General features: G+C 44.2%; 1 protein-coding gene across 9 annotated transcripts in view; it reads right to left on the bottom strand.

The window, feature by feature from the left end:
• The window catches only part of LOC119972309 (protein NDRG1-like), a 98,920-nt gene that overhangs the window by 40,644 nt on the left and 37,119 nt on the right, over positions 1-21,157 (bottom strand). For all 9 annotated transcript variants that reach the window (XM_038808806.1, XM_038808812.1, XM_038808805.1 and 6 more), the window contains 6 exons: positions 19,846-19,951; positions 16,507-16,627; positions 13,029-13,091; positions 9,824-9,884; positions 8,780-8,866; positions 3,255-3,311 (listed from right to left, as the gene is read on the bottom strand). In XM_038808806.1, the coding sequence (XP_038664734.1) occupies positions 3,255-3,311; positions 8,780-8,866; positions 9,824-9,884; positions 13,029-13,091; positions 16,507-16,627; positions 19,846-19,951 (495 nt within the window). The remainder of the gene's footprint in view (positions 1-3,254; positions 3,312-8,779; positions 8,867-9,823; positions 9,885-13,028; positions 13,092-16,506; positions 16,628-19,845; positions 19,952-21,157) is intronic.

Below are 21,157 nucleotides of genomic sequence, written 5' to 3'. Positions count from 1 at the left end.
ACTCTGGGGTGGTCCCGGTGGATTGGAAATTAGCAAATGTGACGCCACTGTTTAAAAAAGGAGGTAGGCAGAAAGCAGGAAATTATAGGCCAGTGAGCTTAACTTCGGTAATAGGGAAGATGCTGGAATCTATCATCGAGGAAGAAATAGCGAGGCATCTGGATAGAAATTGTCCCATTGGGCAGACGCAGCATGGGTTCGTAAAAGGCAGGTCATGCCTAACTAATTTAGTGGAATTTTTTGAGGACATTACCAGTGCAGTAGATAACGGGGAGCCGATGGATGTGGTATATCTGGATTTCCAGAAAGCCTTTGACAAGGTGCCACACAAAAGGTTGCTGCATAAGATAAAGATGCATGGCATTAAGGGTAAAGTAGTAGCATGGATAGAGGATTGGTTAATTAATAGAAAGCAAAGAGTTGGGATAAATGGGTGTTTCTCTGGTTGGCAATCAGTAGCTAGTGGTGTCCCTCAGGGATCCGTGTTGGGCCCACAATTGTTCACAATTTACATAGATGATTTGGAGTTGGGGACCAAGGGCAATGTGTCCAAGTTTGCAGATGACACTAAGATGAGTGGTAAAGCGAAACGTGCAGAGGATACTGGAAGTCTGCAGAGGGATTTGGATAGGTTAAGTGAATGGGCTCAGGTCTGGCAGATGGAATACAATGTTGACAAATGTGAGGTTATCCATTTTGGTAGGAATAACAGCAAACGGGATTATTATTTAAACAATAAAATATTAAAGCATGCCGCTGTTCAGAGAGACTTGGGTGTGCTAGTGCATGAGTCACAGAAGGTTGGTTTACAAGTGCAACAGGTGATTAAGAAGGCAAATGGAATTTTGTCCTTCATTGCTAGAGGGATGGAGTTTAAGACTAGGGAGGTTATGTTGCAATTGTATAAGGTGTTAGTGCGGCCACACCTGGAGTATTGTGTTCAGTTTTGGTCTCCTTACTTGAGAAAGGACGTACTGGCGCTGGAGGGTGTGCAGAAGAGATTCACTAGGTTAATCCCAGAGCTGAAGGGATTGGATTATGAGGAGAGGTTGAGTAGACTGGGACTGTACTCGTTGGAATTTAGAAGGATGAGGGGGGGATCTTATATAAACATTTAAAATTATGAAGGGAATAGATAGGATAGATGCGGGCAGGTTGTTTCCACTGGCGGGTGACAGCAGAACTAGGGGACATAGCCTCAAAATAAGGGGAAGTAGATTTAGGACTGAGTTTAGGAGGAACTTCTTCACCCAAAGGGTTGTGAATCTATGGAATTCCTTGCCCAGTGAAGCAGTTGAGGCTCCTTCATTACATGTTTTTAAGGTAAAGATAGATAGTTTTTTGAAGAATAAAGGGATTAAGGGTTATGGTGTTCGGGCCGGAAAGTGGAGCTGAGTCCACAAAAGATCAGCCATGATCTAATTGAATGGCGGAGCAGGCTCGAGGGGCCAGATGGCCTACTCCTGCTCCTAGTTCTTATGTTCCATGATGCACTTTGACTTGCTGTTAGAGAAGATCATAAAGATATCAGGGTGGCCATACTTTGAAGTACTCAGCATTTGGCTTACACTTGGATCGGCCATTTCAACACTGGCTACAAGTTAAGCTTCTATGCAATAGGTATGCCCCAAAATGTTGACTAATTGTGTGTGTGTGTGTGTGTGTATATGTTGGGGGGTTACTGGTGAGAAGGATGTTGGAGATGGTCATTACATGAAAAATTGCATCTTGCAACTTTTCGTCAACAGAGTGTGCATGTTACGGAGGTTCCTTTGTAAGTGGACATGAGTTGCTTTATGGTGCTGTTGGAAGAATTTCCCTTTTAACTAACCTTATTAACTTTAGTTGTTATATGGCTCTTAGGGGCAGCTACCCATTTATCTTTTAGCATTCAGTTCTTATATCCATACCTGGATCAACAGCATGATGGGGTCCAAAGTAGAGTGGTACCAGTTAGAATCTGAATTGGCCGTTAGAATGTAGGTTTCACTTGAAAATTCCTTCCAACAATTCATTCCCAGTTGGTTTGTCCATTCAGCATCTCCGAAAGATGCTTTAGTCTGCGTTCTTATATTAAGATGCTAATTGAGCCTCTTCCGGTTAGTTGCCCAATTTCTCACCATCATTCTTGACAAGACGTGTCGAACTAGAGTTATGCTCTTGTCCACTGGTTACAGAATGCTCTTGGCTACACATGCAGGTAGCCCTGCATTATAGCATAATTATTCCAAGGCAAGCCAGTTGTTGCTTCTGACACGAGATACCTTTTTACACTCCCCATTGAAGCACTGTTGGTTTTAGTACTCATGCCCCAAGACCACAGACTGAGGTGATACACAATTTTGATGCTGCAGTGCCTCACAGAATCTTAGTTTTGGGCTGCCAGAGATTTTCCATGGTGGCAGTACGAGATGTACTAAACAATGAAGCACATGACAGTGAAGACATGACTGGTCGCCAGTAATTCTGACCAATGCAAGAGTAAATTACAATGTCTTCAATAGGGATGAGAATGAGGTAAAGCTAGCTATGTCCTCATAGCTTCATAGAATTTACAGTGAGGAGGCCATTTGGCCCTTGGAAAGAGCACCCTACTTAAGCCCACACCTCCACCCTATCCCTGTAACCCAGTAACCCCACATAACCTTTTGGACACTTAACCTTTTGGACACTTAGGCACAATTTTAGCATGGTCAATCCACCTAACCTGCCTTGGACTGTGGGAGGAAATCGGAGCACCCGAGGGAAACCAACACAGACACAGGGAGAAAGTGCAAAGTCCACAAAGACAGTCACCAGAGTCTGGAATTGAACCAGATCCCTGGAGCTGTGAGGCAGCAACGGAAGCCACTGTGCCACCGTGCTGTCTCATGTAAATCAATCTGGTAGCTACATTCCGCAAGACTCTGTTAGAGGTCGTAAGATTGACCCCATCATGAACATTCAAGATTCCTATCCAGTGCACATTCTGTACCCTTCCAACCCGAGGTTTGTTGAAACAAGATTAGGTAAAATCAACTCAAGGGTAGAAGGGAATTTGTTTCAAGAATGATAATCAACCGATTCCCTCTTTCATATCAAATGTCATGAGATGTCCAAAGACAATGTTGAGGATACCCAGGGAGACACAACTTATACTTTAGCTTATTTAGTGGTGAAAATTGAACCAAATTAAATCAGCACTATTCTTTGTTGTGGAAAAATATTCTAACCACATTTCCCGTATGAAGAGATATGTAAAATAAGGAACTCACCTTTCCAAACAGATGAGAGATCACAACATCTGTCAAGTTAGAAGTCCAACCAGTAATCTAGGAGGAAACATTTTTTTTTTTTTTTTTTTTAAATGTCAGTAACAATCCTCAATACACAGCACACCCATTTTTCTCCTCAGAAAAATTAACCATCAGTATCAAGTGATGTTATGTAACAATGGCGAGAAGAAGTCGTCTTCAGGAGGACACAGATACAAAGCAAATGAGATTTACTGCAGATGAGAGATTATTTATTGTGAAAGGAGTTCAATACAAAGAGAGACCCCTCGCACCTAGGCTTTGCCCTCTTCCACACCCTTCCATCAGGCAGAAGATACAGAAGTCTGAAGACCCGCACATCCAGATATGAATAGCTTCTTCACCACAGCTACTAAACTCAACGATTCTCTCTTGGACTGATCCGTCTCCCTGTAAGAACAGTATTCACGACGCCCTATGCTGCTCTTGTTTGGCCCTTGTTCTGCACTGTAACCAATCGCTATTTGTTGATGTACCATTGTCAATGTACTCTGTTGATTATTCTTTTGTCTACTATATACGTACTGTGTACGTTCCCTTGGCTGCAGAAAAATACTTTTCACTAATTCGGTACGTGACAATAAATATCAATCAAAATTCTGAGAAGATGGCAGGAAGGGCATACAGGATCCACAATTTTTGGAATTTATGTTAAACCTTTACGGGTATCAATGATTAGGCTGCAACTACATTATTGTGACCAATTGTGGGCACTACACTAGAAAGAAAAATGCTAAGCCTTGGAAAAAGGACAGATGAGATTAATTGCAATTATACCAAAGATTAGGAATTTTAATTTTGAGGATGAGTTGAGAGTGTTCTTCAGAGAAAAGGGTATGGTGAGATTTTAAAAATATTTGAAATTATAATAGATTTTGCTAGGAAGAACCGGTTTCTTCTGCAAGTGTCAGCAACCACCCAGGCAAAAGAATGAGGAGGAGAAACAAGTATCCAGAAGATGTATTTTTTATTACACCCACTTCTTCATAGAATACAAAATTGGCCCAGCAAAGTATATTCTTTCTGGGGTGGGTGCAAAAGGAGGATACTAACCCCAAAAACCCTGATTCAAGCACCACAAGAATCTTTATTAAAACTAGGTGACACTGCAAGGTAGGATAACACCTGTATAGGTCTTTATTTGAATGACTGCCTGACCTACCTCAATCCTTAAGAGGGCAACTAAACAAAGATGACAGTTACACTGAAAATGTACAAATATGCAGAACTACATGAAAATCATTTTATGATAATTGTGTTTATGGTGAAAGTGTAATATTCTCCCAGATATATTTTATCAATATAATAAAAATAAACCAGGGATACCGCAACACATCAGCAGAACAAGCTTTTTCTTAATAAACATTTTAGAGCAGCGGTGGGCAAACTACGGCCCGACAAAGGTTTTTATGCGGCCCGCCAATGAGGTGCCCGGAATCATAACTGGCATTTTTGAAAAGCCGCCGGGGAAAAGCCGCTGAAGTAAATGCGCTTATTAAATAAGCGCATTTACTTCAGCGGCTTTTCCCCGGCGGCTTTTCAAAAATGCCAGTTATGATTCCGGGCACCTCATTGGCGGGCCGCATAAAAACGCGCGTAGTGGGGTGGATGAGTGGGGCTGTCTCATTGGTCGGTTTAGTTGGGTGTGCGACCAATAGGAGTCCAGGTTACAAACAATAAGCCTTATTATTGTTTGTAACCTGGACTCCTATTGGTCGCACACCCAACTAAACCGACCAATAAGGCAGCCCCACTCATCCACCCCACTACGCGCATTTTTATCGTTGACTCGGCTAGGCTGTGCTTCTGTCAGTGTTAAGGATCAGCACAAGCAACTTGACACCTGATTTCAACAAACTGGTAAATGACTGCAGTCAGATGCATCATTCTCATTGACATTGTTCTGTTACTTACTGAGTTACTTTGTTTTTCAAATAAATGTGCTTTTTTTTCTTTAAAGACCTTTTATTTTGGCTATTTAAAATATTAATTATTTTACTTAATATACTATGCGGCCCTTTAAAATTGTGAATTTCTGAATGTGGCCCTTGCACGGAAAAGTTTGCCCACCCCTGTTTTAGAGGTATTTTTGGTATTGCAACAACACCAAAATAAACAATGTACATGAAACTATACACATAGTGCAAAAGCCGTCACCCTCCCTTACAGATCCCACCTTTATTAACCCCCTACTCTAAGCTAAACCAACCCCCCCCACTTCTGCTGCCGATTAATTTTCCGCGAAGAAGTTGACGAACAGTTGCCACTTCCGGGCGAACCCTAACAGTGACACTCTCAAGGCGAACTTGATTTTCTCCAAACAGAGCAAGCTAGCCATGTCTGATAGCCAGGTCTCCGACTTCGGGGGCTTTGAGTCCCTCCAAGCTAATAGTATCCGTCTCCAGGCTACCAGGGAAGCAAAGGCCAGAACGTCTGCCTCTTTCTCCTCCTGGATTCCTGGCTCTTCCGACACCCCGAAAATCGCCATCTCTGGACTCAGCGCCACCCTTGTTTTTAACACAGTGGACATGACATCTGCAAACCCCTGCCAAAATCCCAGAAACTTCAGACATGTCCAGAACATATGACATGGTTCGCTGGTCCTCCCGCACATTTTGCACACCTGCCTTCCACCCCAAAGAATCTGCTCGTCTGGGCCACTGTCATGTGAGCCCGATGAACGACATTGAATTGTATCAGGCTGAGCCTGGCACATGTTGCGGACGCGTTTACTCCACTCAACGCGTCCGCCCATAGACCATCCTCCATCTCTCCTCCCACTTGCGCTTCAGCTCCTTGGTCTGCGTCTCCACTGACACTATAGGTTCCTTGTAAATGACAGAGACGCTCCCTTCTCCTATCCATCCTCTGGAAACAGGACAAAATTTTGGCCAGCAATTTAGCATCCACATTCAACAGGGATATCGGCCTGTAGCTCCGGGTTCTGGTCCCGCTTCAAAATCAGCAAAATTGTGGCCTGTGACAATGTCCTCACCCCTCTTTCCTTTGCCTCACTGAACATCCTCATCAACACCGGCCCCAATATCCCAGGGAACTTTTTACAAAACTCCATTGGGTACCCGTCCGGCCCCTGGGCTTTACCAGACTGCATGGCCTTCAGACCCTCCACCGTCTCTTCCAACCCGATTGGCGCCCTTAGCCCTTCTACCAGCTCCCCGTCCACCTTTGGGAAATTCAGCTCCTCCAAGAAGTGCCCCATCCCCTCCGGCCCCATGGGGGGTTACGACCTATGCTGCCTACTGTAGAAATCCCTAAACGCCTTATTCACCCCTGCTGAATCTCCATGGATCTACCCCTCTCACCATCTGCTCCATGAACCCTTTTAGTTCCTTTGCCACTGCTGGCACCCTGCCTGATTTTTACCGCTCCAAGCCAGGGTCAATAACTGCATTGAAGTCCCCTCCCATGACCAACCTGTGCGAGTCCAGGTCCGGTATCTTCAGCACCATCCTCTTTATAAACTCCACATCATCCCAATTTGGCGCATACACATTTACTAATACCACCTGCACCCTCTCCAGTTTCCCACTGACCATAATGTACCGACCTCCCACATCTGAGACTATTCCACCTGGCTCAAACACCACCGCTTATTGATCAGGATCGTGACCCCTCTAGTCTTTGAATCCAGTCCAGAGTGAAAGACCTGACTGACCCAGCCTTTCCTCAATCTAATCTGGTCAGCACCTCCTGCAACATTACAATGTACCCCTTCAGCCCCCTAAGATGCACGAACACACGTGCCCTCTTGACCGGCCCATTTAACCCTCAAATATTCCAGGTGATCAGCCTTGTTGGGGGGCTCATTGCCTGCCCACGCCCCCCCCCCCCCCCCCCCCCCCACAGTTCGCCGATCAGCCATCCCCTTTTTTGGGCCCACCTCCAGCCCATGCTCCGCGCCTCCACCGGTCCGCCCCCCGGCAGCCTCCACCTCAACCTCCTCTCTGTCCCTTAGCCCAAGACCCTCCCTCGTCAGCAGAACATTTACCTCCCCCACCACCCCCAGTACCAATGCTCTGTAACCCAAACCCTCCAATAAACCGAATGTATGCACATCCCCCACTGTGTTTATGTGAGCTAGCCTGCCCAGCTAGCTTGGTGGTCCCCATCCCTGGCGCCGGAGAGTCTTCCACCTATTGTTTCCCCCCCACTCATGCAAACATACTCCAACATCAAACAATCCCCATACAATTGCCCAACAGAAAAACACCAAGATCTAAACAAGCACACCTCCATCCCCAAACAGTGCAAATGAAAACCTTAACTCACTCAGCTCTACCGCTCGTCCCAAATCAATGCAAAAGGCATTTTAAATAGCTTCTACAAAACGAAAAAAAAGAAACTTTTCTTTTAAAAAGAACAGAAAAACCTTAAAAAGAAACATGAACATTGCAGCGAAGTTCAAAAGTTCTCAGTCCACCAACAGTCCTTTCCTTTTCATGAAATCCAGCACGTCCTCAGGCGACTCAAAATAAAAGTGCAGTTCCTCGTGCGTGACCCAAAGACGGGCCGGATACAACAGTCCGAACTTCACCTTTTTCTTAAACCAGATCGACCTAATCTGGTTGAAGCCTGCTCTTCCCCTGGCCACCTCCACACTCAAGTCTTGGTAAACCCGCAGGATACTGTTATCCCCCTTACAGCTTCAGGTCTGCTTGGCCCACTGTAGAATGCGCTCCTTATCCAGGTACCTGTGGAATCTCACCACATTGCCCTCGGGGGGGGGGGGGCTCCCATTCGCAGCTTCCTCGCGAGTGCTCTGTGAGCCCTGTCCACCTCCAAGAGTCGGAGGAATGCCCCATCCCCCAGCAGCTTCTCAAACATATCTGCGATGTATGCCCCAGTGTCCGCTCCTTCAGACCCCTCCGGGAGCCCAATGATTCTCATGTTCTGCTGGCGGGACCTATTGTCTAGGTCCTCCAACTTCTCCAGGAGCTTCTTCTGCTGGTCTCTCAGCATCCCCACCTCCAACTCCACCTTTTGGATCGCCCGATCTTGGGTGTCCAATCTAAGCTCTAGCCACTCAATTGACGTTTATCAGGTCCAAGCAGTCCTGTTTCTGCTTAGCAAAACCCTCCTGAATAACTTGCATCAGCTGCTCCGTTGACCGCTGGTCGACAAACCAGAGGTCCGGTACCTCTGCAATGCTGTCTCCAACTCCAACTTCAGCCCAAGCCTTCTCTGTCTTTCTGTTTCTGCCTTTACAAGCACTTCTAATCCTTCTCTCCATGCACCGATGTAGGAATTCAATACACAATTGCCTCTGTCATCAGTTTTACAATTCAAGTCCGGTAGATAATCGGGGGAAAAGGTGCAAAATTCCAACCCGAGCGGGAGCCACCAAACGTGCGACTTACTCCTTCATAGCCGCCATCAGAAGTCAGAACAAGCTTTTTCAAAAAATTATATTTATTGCTGGATCACTTGATGTCTTAATTAATCTAATTGCTCCAGCATTGCATTACCTTGGTTGCTGCCCAGTCCATCCATCCTTCAGCGCAGCAATTAATATTAATGAGGCATAATCCCTCAACGAGATCAGGAAAAGTCAACTGGAGAACAAAAAGTCAAATAAAGTGCTTAAATTAGTACACTCAATCAGTATGGCAAATTAAATCTAAGATTATGGACCAGATTTTCCTGAACCAGTGATCAGTCTCCAACCCAGAGTCTGTCCAGCCTATTTTCGTCAGGAAGGTGGGCACAAGCTGGAGACAGGTAAAGCCCACCTGTTTTACTGGGACATCTATTCATGGTTATCAGGCTCTATCCACCCTCAACCACCACTACTTCCACCAATCCTACTCCCTCACCCAGTATGCACTAAGTGTGCAACAAAATGAGCCATATATCACTTGACTGCTTTTTCAAAGATTTACCAAATAGCCATTGAACATTACTTTCAAAATTATTACTTCTCGAAATCTTGTCCAAATAAAATTACATTGAATATTCTATTCCAAAGATTTGACAACTGTATCAACAAAAAGTAGATTGAGGCAGACAGCTAGACATCCGTTTACAGATGGCCTCATTATGAATGGCAAGCTGATATGAAGGGAGGTTTTTTCAATCCCTGCAAGTTTATTTGTACAAGATTAAGAGGTGCAAGTGGATTAAAGATTTCCTCAATTGGACTTTCACTGCCTGTGGTTGGGAAGGTAAGAGGGATATATTTCTAAAGGGAATGTTGATTGCCTAAACTTCTGTTTCCTGTCTCAAAACTAGGGTTCCTCCATGGCTCACAACTCCAAGATGAATGAAACACACCTAACAAAAATTGGCCAACTTTGCAGGACCTTAATATCCACCGCCACAATGAGCAGGCAAAGATGCACCATTTAACCAATGGTAAAAGAATTGTTGGAAATGGGAATTGGTCCTGCCCGCCAAATTTTAGAGATCTGTTAACTTGGTTCAATTCCCATTAAAATTCAGACCTCCAAGCTTACTCATGCATGAATTTATCGGATACACTCCTGCTGGACAAAAGGTACCATCAGACTTACAGCAAATTTAGTCAGGATATATGCACCAGCTCCAACTCCTATTCCAATAATGCTCTTTATACTGAAAAACAAAATCGTATCATTTTAGCCATCTATACCAGAGCAGGCGAGATGCAACGATCATACAATCCGGGGGCAAAGAGGTCTAAAGTACTTTGGCTTACAAAGTCTCAACTTGAGAGCACATCAGAACCATGGGCAGCACGGTAGCATTGTGGATAGCACAATTGCTCCACAGCTCCAGGGTCCCAGGTTCGATTCCGGCTTGGGTCACTGACTGTGCGGAGTCTGCACATCCTCTCCGTGTGTGCGTGGGTTTCCTCCGGGTGCTCCGGTTTCCTCCCACAGTCCAAAGATGTGCAGGTTAGGTGGATTGGCCATGATAAATTGCCCTTAGTATCCAAAATTGCCCTTAGTGTTGGGTGGGGTTACTGGGTTATGGGGATAGGGTGGAGGTGTTGACCTTGGGTAGGGTGCTCTTTCCAAGAGCCGGTGCAGACTCGATGGGCCAAATGGCCTCCTTCTGCACTGTAAATTCTATCATTCTATGATTATAATAAGGAAAATCCTTTTGTATTGATTTCAGCAAGTATAATTGCTTACATGGATGGCTTTTCGTAGAGAAACATTAACTGAAACCTTAAAAAGTATTCAAATATTTATACAGGAGATTGAGATTCTATTGTTTTATAAAGTAGGAATAAAAATATTTCTCTGAAAAGTGGCTGTTCTATTTGATGGGTGACTGAATGGTTCAGGACATATAGACTCATTCAATACTAAACCTATTTAACAGAGGGTCTCTGAGAACTGGCTTCTCACCATTTGAGAAGAATGGATTTCAATGGTGCATAAGGGGGGTGTCCCTTTCAAAACCAAGACGTGACCTCCATTGAAGGTTTGTCCTTGACAAGGCACAAGTCTGTGATGGAATATTCTCCATTTGCCTGGATGAGTGCAGCTCCAACAGTATTGAAGAAGCTTGGCACCATCCAGGACAAAGCAGCCTGCTTGATTGGCATCCCAATAATAAATATTATCCTTTCCTGCACTGACAGTGGCAGCAGTGGGTATGATCTACAAGATACACTGCAGAAACTCACCAAGGATCCTTAGGCAGTGCCTTTCAAACCCACGACCACTACAAGAGCAAATGACACTTGGGAACACAGCCACCTGGAAGTTCCCCTCCAAGCCACTGACCACCCTGACATGAATCTTTTTTTCAGAGGATGTTTTTATAAGGGTTTTTCTTTTTATACAAAATAAAGATGAAAGTGAACATAAGGAACTATATACATCGGTTACAATTAGAAGTTCATAAAATATAGGAGCAGAATTAGGCCACTCGGCTCATCGAGTCTGCTCCGCCATTCCATCATGGCTGATATGTTCCTCATCTGCTACCAACAATGCTACAGACCAAGAGCTGGATTGTGAAATCAGCCAGGGCATCTCCTCCCCAGAACACATGACCTCGGAGCAGGAGTAAGCAATTTAGCTTCCCTAGCTTAAACACCCTCAATGCAAGTATGGCTGATCCCATCCTGGCCTCAATTCCACTGTCCTGCCAGTTCTCCATAACCCCTCAACCCATTACCTATTAAAAATTTGTCTGGCTCCCCCTTAAATTTGCTCACTCTCCTCCTTTCTTACCTATTCGGCTTCCGGTTCCTTTATCCATCCCTTTACTCTTTTCACTGTTGCTGCCCAATGTAACTGCACCTGATTTAAATGAGGAAGCAATTCCCAATCCCTCGCAAATTAAATCTATGCATGGAGAGGGGTTCCCACTATTGGGCTGCCATTTTGAGCAGGCGGCCAATAGAAAGACCTCACAGCTGCTCCCCCCAACCCCAACCGCCCCCCCCCCCCCCCCCCCGTGTATGGGGTTACCATACCTGAACCACTTCAAACAGAGTTAAGTGCTGTCGATTTCCAGCTGACCACTTCATAATCACTCAAGCATGAAGGGAGGGGATTGGAAAGCACTTAATTATATATGAAGTGGCCCTGGACCTTCCAATCAAAACTTGATGTTTCTAAACGTTGGGAACACTTCAGAGTTACTCAACAGTGAAGGAAGATGAATGGAATAATTCGGACAGCTGCTTGTGCAAAAGCTGACAATCACAGCCTAGTATAATCAATATCAAAGAGAAACGAATGAATGGCTTGCAGCTCAAACATCTAAGGGGGTTTAAACACAGCTAAATGGTTTTCACTTTCCAGGAATTGACAGATGCTGCTTCCAGTGATGAGCCAGCATGTGTATTGCCCAGGTTAGTGTTAAAGCAGTAAAGTTTTTCACTGCCTCTCTCTGGAGCTCTCTCGTTTCCAGACAGGGGTCTCTTTTCTAGGGGGTTCTCCTTATTCAGGGGCCTCTGTGGGAATCTCCTTATTTAAGTAGCCTCTGGTGGAGGGTGGCCCTCAGTTGGACTTTGTGAGGGAACATCCATTATGAGTTATTCACTTGGCCACTGCAAGGTCCGCCGTGTCAGGGCCATGCTTGTCACAACCTGTAGTGATTCTCGTCCACATGATTCCTGGCCCAGAGGATCAGGGAATCACATGGCCCCGCTAAGTGAATGCAATGGCCCATTTCTTTCCTCCTGCTGGCATGGACCATGAACCTCAATCCTGATGCCAGTGGGGGTCAGAGCATCAGAAACAGATCAGCACCTTTTCTTCACAACCGCTCAATTTTCAGCCTTATCATTAATTCCACTATCGGCAGCGAGAATTGAGAATTTTGCCCAATGTCTTAGCTGTGGATTTTTATTTTTCCAATTAAGGGACAATTTAGCATGGCCAAGCCAGCTGTCCTGCACATCTTTGGGTTGTGGGGGTGAGACCCAAGCAAACACAGGAAGAATGTGGAAACTCCACACAGACAGTGATCCGGGGCCAGGATCGAACCCTGGTCCTCGGTGCCGAGAGGAAGCAGTGGTTGTGCAAAAGCTGTAATCACAGCCTAGTATAATCAATATCAAAGAGAAACAAATGAATGGCTTGCAACCACCGTGCCACCCCAATGTCTTAGCACCTAGATCTCAGTTTGTTAGATTTGCTGTCAGAGATACATATAAACAAATACTACAATTCGTGACAGAATATTTAGCAATCGCAATTACACAAATTGAACAGGTTGAAGTCTTGCTAAATCAATTATTGTAATACGAAAACTGAAATTTTTTAACCTTACCCAAACTGCTTCATAATCGCTGGAAGCATCTCAGACATTTGGTCCATTGATGGGTACTGGTATCTACAGGCAGATGCAAAGATTTTTCCAAATAATTTTCAAAACAACACTATGATTATTATCTAAAACACTTTTGAAATCAATCAGTTATTCACAGCAAGTGACAAGGCCTATTTTTCAAAATATAAAACTTAAGGAGTTGGCTTTTTTTAAATGCAAGATAAATGGAAACATCCGACTGAAAATGGTAAATAACCTTGATGTAGATGCAAATCAAACAAGCTTGGGCTAATTACAATTAAAAAACAACACAGGTCAAGTTGAAAGTGAGAAAACCGGAGCAACAGATGGAGCATCTTCGAGCTTGTGGTGGAACCAGAATTGCAGATTCATGCAGGTCACAGATCAAAGGGTTATTTTGAGGTAAACGATAATTATTTTGTATTTCTGTTTGAACATCCCAAACTATGTCATATTGCTATGTGAATAAGCTAGTCAAGAAGGTGCTTTTGTTTTGAGTTTTATCTGTGTGTTCGTTCATAGGAGCAGTCAGCGGAGGCCAGAAGCTGTAGAGAAACAATGGGAGCAGATTGGGGGGGGGGAAAGTCGGTGTCCGTCAAAAGAGCATAGGGACCATTAGGAAATGGGTGTTCCTGATTTTTAAATCACTAAGCAAGTAGGTAGATGAGGCCTGTGCTTGAGCGGAGTAGTCGTCCACACTGATGATGTCCCAAGGGACATGGAAAGTTGCTTCGTCCAAATGCTCATCGGACACCCATGAAACCTTATACATTGGAGAATACCAGGAATACGGAGGAAGAATTAAAGTGAATTCCAGAGAGCTCAAGAATTTTATAGAATGGGCGTGTGTGTGTGTGGTGGGCCCACAAAGTGTAAAAAAAAACTTTTATTAAAAAAAAAGAGAAATCTTGTTTTTCATTCAGTTAATCACTCACTGGGTGTTCACATTTTGCTTTAACATCAAGTCGTGGGCAGCATGGTAGCATAGTAGTTAGCACTATGGCTTCACAGCACCAGGGTCCCTGGTTCGATTCCCGGCTTGGGTCACTTCAGTGCGGAGTCTGCACGTTCTCCCCATGTCTGCGTGGGTTTAGTGTGGGTGCTCTGGTTTCATCCCACAAGTCCAGAAAGATGTGCTGTTAGGTAATTTTCTCCAAATAAGGGGCATTTTAGTGTGGCCAATCCAGCTAACCTGCACAGCTTTTGGGTTGTAGGGGTGAAACACATGCAGACATGGGGAGAATGTGCAAAGTGACCCAGGGCCAAGATTCAAACCCGGGTCCTCAGCGGCGTAGACCCAGTGCTAACCACTGCACCACATGCCACCCTGCTGTTAGGTAATTTGGCATTCTGAATTATCCCTCTGTGTACCCGAACAGGCGCCGGAGTGTGGCGACTAGGGGCTTTTCACAGTAACCTCTTTGCAGTGTTAATATAAGCTTACTTGTGACAATGAAGATTATAAATACAAATAAATAAGTGTCAATCCTTTCAGGACAGTGACCTTCCCCATTTGGTTGGGCAGGCAACTACAATATTGTGGTGTGGGGAGAAAAAAAAAAAAAACACCCTATGGGTCTGTAGTCTTGAAAAGTGAGTAACTTCAGATTGGAATACTTGCTTAAACATGGAGCAACTTCTCAGACTGGAAGCCCTAGCTCAGGCCAGGTTTTTACTGATCAGGTTGGGCAGCAGGAGAGGAAGATATCACAAGTGCAAAGCCACGTCTTTGTAAACACATGATGCGATTGTTCGTTCCCCTGATGGGGCACGTTTCCAAACATTCAACATCAAGACCAATATAATAAATGAACATATTATTATTGGCCTCTATGCCGAAATCATTTCTGCAACCCATCAACTTATCCATCCATGGCAGCGTGATAGTAGAACAGCGCAAATCACAACTGGTCTCTCAAACTGTGTTGTACCCCCACAACCCAAAAGATGTGCAGGTTAGGTGGATAGGCCATGCAAAATTGCCCCTTAATTGGAGAAAAAACAGCACGTCTTTCTGGACTTGTGTGAGGAAACCGGAGCACCCAGAGGAAACCCACGCAGACACGGGGAGAACGTGCAGACTCTGCACAGACAGTGACCCAAGCCGGGACTCGAACCTGGGACCCTGGCGAGCAGACCTCCTCTGGGAGCTCGGCATCCGGGGGAAGGAGGCTCATGCTCAACTCCAGGGTGCCTAAGTGATTGCAGCAGTCATGTAGTAAAAATGGCCTCCCTAGCCTGGGCTAGGAAAGGAGCTTCAAAAATATCACGCTGCACTCGCACATGTAAACTGCAATGCTTATTAATTTTGGGTTGTTATTGCACTTATGCAGACTGTGGGTATAATTGGGGATTTGCTTGTTCTCTAATTAATCAGGAACAGATGGAAACCAAGGTGTTTGGAGGTTTTGTTTGATGTGTGGTTCTAAATAAAAGTTTAACTTTTAAAAAATTGGGTCTCCAGTTCAATCCATCACCACTTGGTTTCACATTCCGTAAATGGTAAATGTGGGGCGAGGACAGGACGGGCTTAATTTGTGAAATGTGATTTAGGAATTTGCTTACTTGATAAACGTGTATGTGGGAAAGCTACATTCCTACAAGAAAGCAATACCTTCAGAAGCAGGAGAGAGGAGGAAAAAAAGCTAAAGGTTGAAGTAACTTATATTGTTAAAGATGTTTTCATGGCAATTTACATATTTCCGACGAGCAGTGAAATATAGGCACAAGAAATATCAATTTGCCACAAGGAGACACAGGAAAATCACACCATTACAACGAGACAGTCATAAAAGACATCAAGTCATATCCTTTAGAAAAAGGAATGAAATGCGCTACACTTTAAAAAATTTTTTTTTAGAATAACCAATCAATTTTTTCCAATTAAGGGTCAATTTAGCATGGCCAATCCACCTACCCTGCACATCTTTAGATTTTGGGGGCAAAACCCACACAAACACGGGGAGAATGTGCAAACTCCACACGGACAGTGACCCTGAGCCGGGATAGAATCTGCGACCTCGGTGCTATGAGGCAGCAGTGCTAACCAGTGTGCATCTATGCTGTCCAGGAAATGTGCCACTCTTACATGTGATGCCAGACCCATAGCAACATGGTCGACTCTTTCTGAAATGACTGAGAAGTCACTCAATAGTATGAAATAGTTATGAAAATGGTCGAAGAATAAAACCAGATGAGTCTGGTGTTCACCCAGGTATCTAACAGTGCTATGTGGGTGCACACTCAATACGTGGACTGCAATAGTTCAAGGTTCACTGCCACCTTCATGGGGAGATTAAAACACTTCTAAACGTAGGCTTGCCAGTGACAGCCACATCCCATGAACAAATAAAAACAGCTAGTTATCTTTTGCTTGCCTCTATACCACTAAGTTACAAATTCAGAAACCACAAACCATTTGTACACTTTGGTACTGGTTTTGAATGGTCATTCTTACCCATTTGGAAAAGTTGGAGCTCCCTCTTGCTGGCCAGGTGCATTAATATGATAAACAGCAAAATGAAGTGTAATTTCTTGCATGTCTTCAGAATTGAAGAGAGCGTTGAAGCACGATTTGTCTATGAAAAAAAAAGAGAGAGAAACCCTTTAAATGTTTGTAGGAAATGCTTAAAATGAATGCAAAAAATGCTGATGGATGGTAGGGGCAATTTTACACTAATGAGGAAGTCAACAACAAGCTGCAAAATAATTTGCCATTTATTACAGTTAACAGATAGAAAAATAAATCAAGACAGTGCAATGCATCTACAATGTAACATTCCTAATCTTAAGTGAACTCGGGGATATTTTTATTTGTTAAATCCATTTCTATAAAGGAGGACTATTGTAGTTCGGTTAAGTACTAGAATAATTTATTTTTCCTTTCAGGTTAGCACAATAAAGTCTATATCTGGCAGTCAGTCAACTCATAGGGCAGTCTCTTCCTTGGAGTGGCATTGGATTATCAGCAGGGCCAGGGTGAGAGTTAGTCCCGCATCTGGATTTGAGTCAGGCCTATTGGGAGTGACTAGTCAGGGAGGCGGAGTCCCATGGGAATCACAAATGTGTAAGGAGTCCCATAGATATCATAGAATTTACAGTGCAGGAGGCCATTCGGCCCATCGAGTCTGCACCGGCTCTTGGAAAGAGCACCCTACCCAAGGTCAACACCTCCACCCTATCCCCATAACCCAGTAACCCCACCCAACACTAAGGGCAATTTTGGACACTAAGGGCAATTTATCATGTCCAATCCACCTAACTTGCGCATCTTTGGACTGTGGGAGGAAACCGGAGCACCCGGAGGAAACCCACGTACACACGGGGAGGATGTGCAGACTCCACACAGACAGTGACCCAAGCCGGAATCGAACCTGGGACCCTGGAGCGGCGAAGCAATTGTGCTATCCACAAGTCTACCGTGCTGCCCAATTGAGCCGGTGTTTCAAATAGTTACCCAGAAGTTACTAGAGTTTTTAAATTCGAACTTTTGTTTTGTAGCAACTATTAGTGTAAACTTGATGGAACCATCCAAATTGGTGATATAATTCCCACCAATTGAGTGTTTTACAAAGATCTGCACAATACCCGTGCTCCTATACTCATGCCTCCTTCTAAAAACCCAAAGCACAAGTAGCTAAAGAAGATTTAGAAGAAAAGCTCTTGCTCCAGACATAACAGGCGAGGTGGATGGGAGTAGAAATCATCTGCAGAGCAATTATAGAGTTGGGGGTGATTCAAAACAAAAGAGATCGAAGCTCAGGTTGTTGCATTGTTAAAATGCGAAAAGGTAGCTGCTGAAAACACATTGCAAAATGTGCATATGGGAAACCTCCATCAGGAAGAAAATTGCTGGAGTTTTCGGTGTCATGGGAGTATTTGGGGTAATATGTCGGCCTTTCATCCTCTGCAGACAATGGATATTGGAATTCAACCAGCAATGGTGGCCTTCCTGCTAGTCGCCGCAGGCATGGAGGAATGTCCTGCGGCTGTCCGAACTGGAGTTGCTCGAGGAGGTGGAGGAAGCTGCAGCAGCGGAGCAGGCAGCAGAGGGGCAGGTGGCAGCCGCAAAGGTTGGAGAGCCGGCTGGCCAACAGGCCGATGAGGCGTCGCATGAGGCCTCGTGTGTACCAGCACTGCCTTTCCCCAATAATGCTCACATTCCACTAACTACTTTTTTAAAAAACATTTGTTCAAGTAAAAACAAGGCCCATAGGCCCTTTTAGTTTGGTCCGAGCAAAAAAGTGGAAAAATTAAATATTGAAAAATTATGGAGAATCATATTTTAAAAATTAGCAGAATTGCATTTATTTCACACCACAGGAGAAAACCCCTCTGTATTTCAAAGAAATATTTAGTGCCCAATCAGCTGGCTTGAAAAGACACAAATACTATAAAAATCAAATGGCTAAACAAGATTGTAAGGGGGTTACATTAATCCCAGATTAGAGTAAAGCAGTTGTAAATGCCATAAAGCACATGCTTTTTGTGACCCATTCACATCTAGCAGCTAGCCTTGCCAGCAACATGCTGCATATCCTATCCAATCTAAACAAATAAATCAAGAGGCAGCAAGGCCTTAATTTTACACTGGCCTCTTTCTCTCACCCCTGTTCCTAACTGATGATGCAAGGCAAATTAGTCCAACCCTCCTCACTTACTGCCAGAAACCATTCCGACAGTACAGCCTCCTATAACCAAATTCCTGCTCCCACCCACTAATCAGGTAGCAAACCTGGCCAGGAAGCTTTATTTCAATGTTTTAACAAAGACTGGCAGGGATTTCCACGTCCAAAGTCTTTGCTCATGTGCCGCCTGCTACAGACTCATAGCTGCCCTTCCCAGCCCACTGTAAAAATCAACACCAAGACTGAGACAGAAACACAGACGTACAATAAAATATTAGACAGTGCAATTACGTGAAAAATGAGACATGTTAGCAACTTGGTATTCTGTGGAAAAATGCTAGAGCCGATATTTAGTTTCACTGATTTTCAAATTGATATTATTTTAAGTTTATACGTAAAGTTTAGCACAACTCCATGTGGAGTAACACTAATTCAGAATAGAAGTCCAGATAGACAATGCATAAACATAAAATCAATGCATACAAACAGGATTTCCACAGAGGCAGGCAATCTGTAATGAAGAAAGGTCAGGTTTGTGCCATGGTTTCTTAGAAGTTCTGACTATTGTAAAGTGCATCTTGGCTTCTAAAATAGTTTCTGAATAGACAAAAAATGTGCACAGCTAGAACCACAACTTAAGGGCTCTCTTCGAGACAGACAAGGAGAGGAGAGAACACTGATCTCATGTAGAACATAGAACAGTACAGCACAGAACAGGCCCTTCGGCCCTCGATGTTGTGCCGAGCAATGATCACCCTACTTAAACCCACGTAACCCGTATACCCGTAACCCAACAATCCCCCCATTAACCTTACACTACGGGCAATTTAGCATGGCCAATCCACCTAACCCCCACATCTTTGGATAGAGTTGATAAACAACTTGATTATTTGCAGATCAATGTCAAAGATGTGAAAAGGCCTTAAAAATGTATAGAAGTCACTAAATAAAGTAAATTCAGGAAAAAAAAAAAGAATATTTGGCTTGGTAGCAATGTGATTTGCTGTCCATAAATAACATGCACACCTAAAACTTAGAAAAATATATTTAAATGGCCATCCCTCAAACTCTGCTGTTATCCAAGGAACTACAAGCAGCATTCCGAGGATTGTCATGATTGGCAACAGTCAATTTGGTGAAGTAATTGTTGTTACACTACTACCACTTACAGTTCATCCCAATGTCGTGAAAGGTGAGTATGACTGGCCGACTACCTTTTGGTGTCCCACGCACCGCGACGCGGATAACACCAAATGGAGTTTCAACATCATGCTCCTGTGGAAGAGATCAGGATTAGCAGTCAGTCATTCATTAAATACTTCTTCATAATAATATGCACACTATTAAATTGAACAAAATCAAATTGTAATCAAGTTATTTCAATTTATCCAAATTTCAAATGTCTGCGTACTACCAGTAGGTGCATATGGTTTCCAAAGACCAAAATGTTAATGTGTTACATACATTGCAAATAAAAGCTGCTCATGTCAGCTGGGTTCAGTTACATTGGAAAGTGTGAAGGTGCTAGTTATCATTCAATTATATAGTCTTAATAAAGTCTTTGTAGTCTAAAGTAGGGCAAATGTACTTTTGTAATTAAGAATTCAAACTAGGAGTCATCTCCATGTTTGCCAGTGCATATGGCTCTGTCTAATGCTGGACAGACCCGTAGATGCATTACTTTACATCACTTTGTGGGCAGTATACAACAGCAAGAGTATAAGGATTCAATATCTGGAGCACAATCTAGCCCACAATGCCTGTGGAGTGCTGAAGGAATACTGCATTATCAGATGTGCTGAAAGAAATAGTAAACAGATAGCATATAGCAAACAAACGTCACCACCATCTGGTAGGCTCAACCTCCTTCGATTACTGTCCACGCCCCCATCTGCTGCTGGGAAACTTCTTCCAGACAAAATAGCCATGCCCCCTACGCTTCGGGGCATTAAAGGCCAACCTGAAAATTCCAGTCAGTCTCTCACAAAAGGCTTCAAGTAACCTTTAATACCCTTACATAGCTCACTACCATCAAGAGGCAGGTAGCCCTCGCAAGTTCCAAATTATGGCTTTCTAAATATATGGGCTGGGATTCTCTGAACCTCCGCACCAAAATCACCGACTTGAACCTCCGGCGAATCGACGGCAGTCGTGCGTGCGACGCGGTGCCTGTCGGGGGCCGTTGAAAAAGGCCCCCATGGCGATTCTCCGCAGTCAACCGGCCGAGTTGCCACCGGCGTGGTTCACCTGCGGCCAGTAGTGCAGGGCGCAGGGCCGCGTATCGGCGGCTGAAGCAGCACAGAGCACTCTGGCGGCGTGCTGGCCCCCTGTGGGCCATGGAATCGCTGGGCCAAGAGGCCCATTGACACCAGTGTCAACTCTTAGCCGCATTTTTTGAGAATCCCGTTTTGGAGAATTCCAGCCATGGCTTAGAGGCAGGATGGTGCCAGGAAAGCAGCACAAATTTTCATGCCTGTATTT

Source organism: Scyliorhinus canicula, chromosome 10 (genome assembly GCF_902713615.1).
Source record: "Scyliorhinus canicula chromosome 10, sScyCan1.1, whole genome shotgun sequence".
Classification (NCBI taxonomy): Eukaryota; Metazoa; Chordata; class Chondrichthyes; order Carcharhiniformes; family Scyliorhinidae; genus Scyliorhinus; species Scyliorhinus canicula.
The sequence above is the reverse complement of the archived record's forward strand: the minus strand, read 5'-3'. Positions and strand labels throughout refer to the sequence as shown.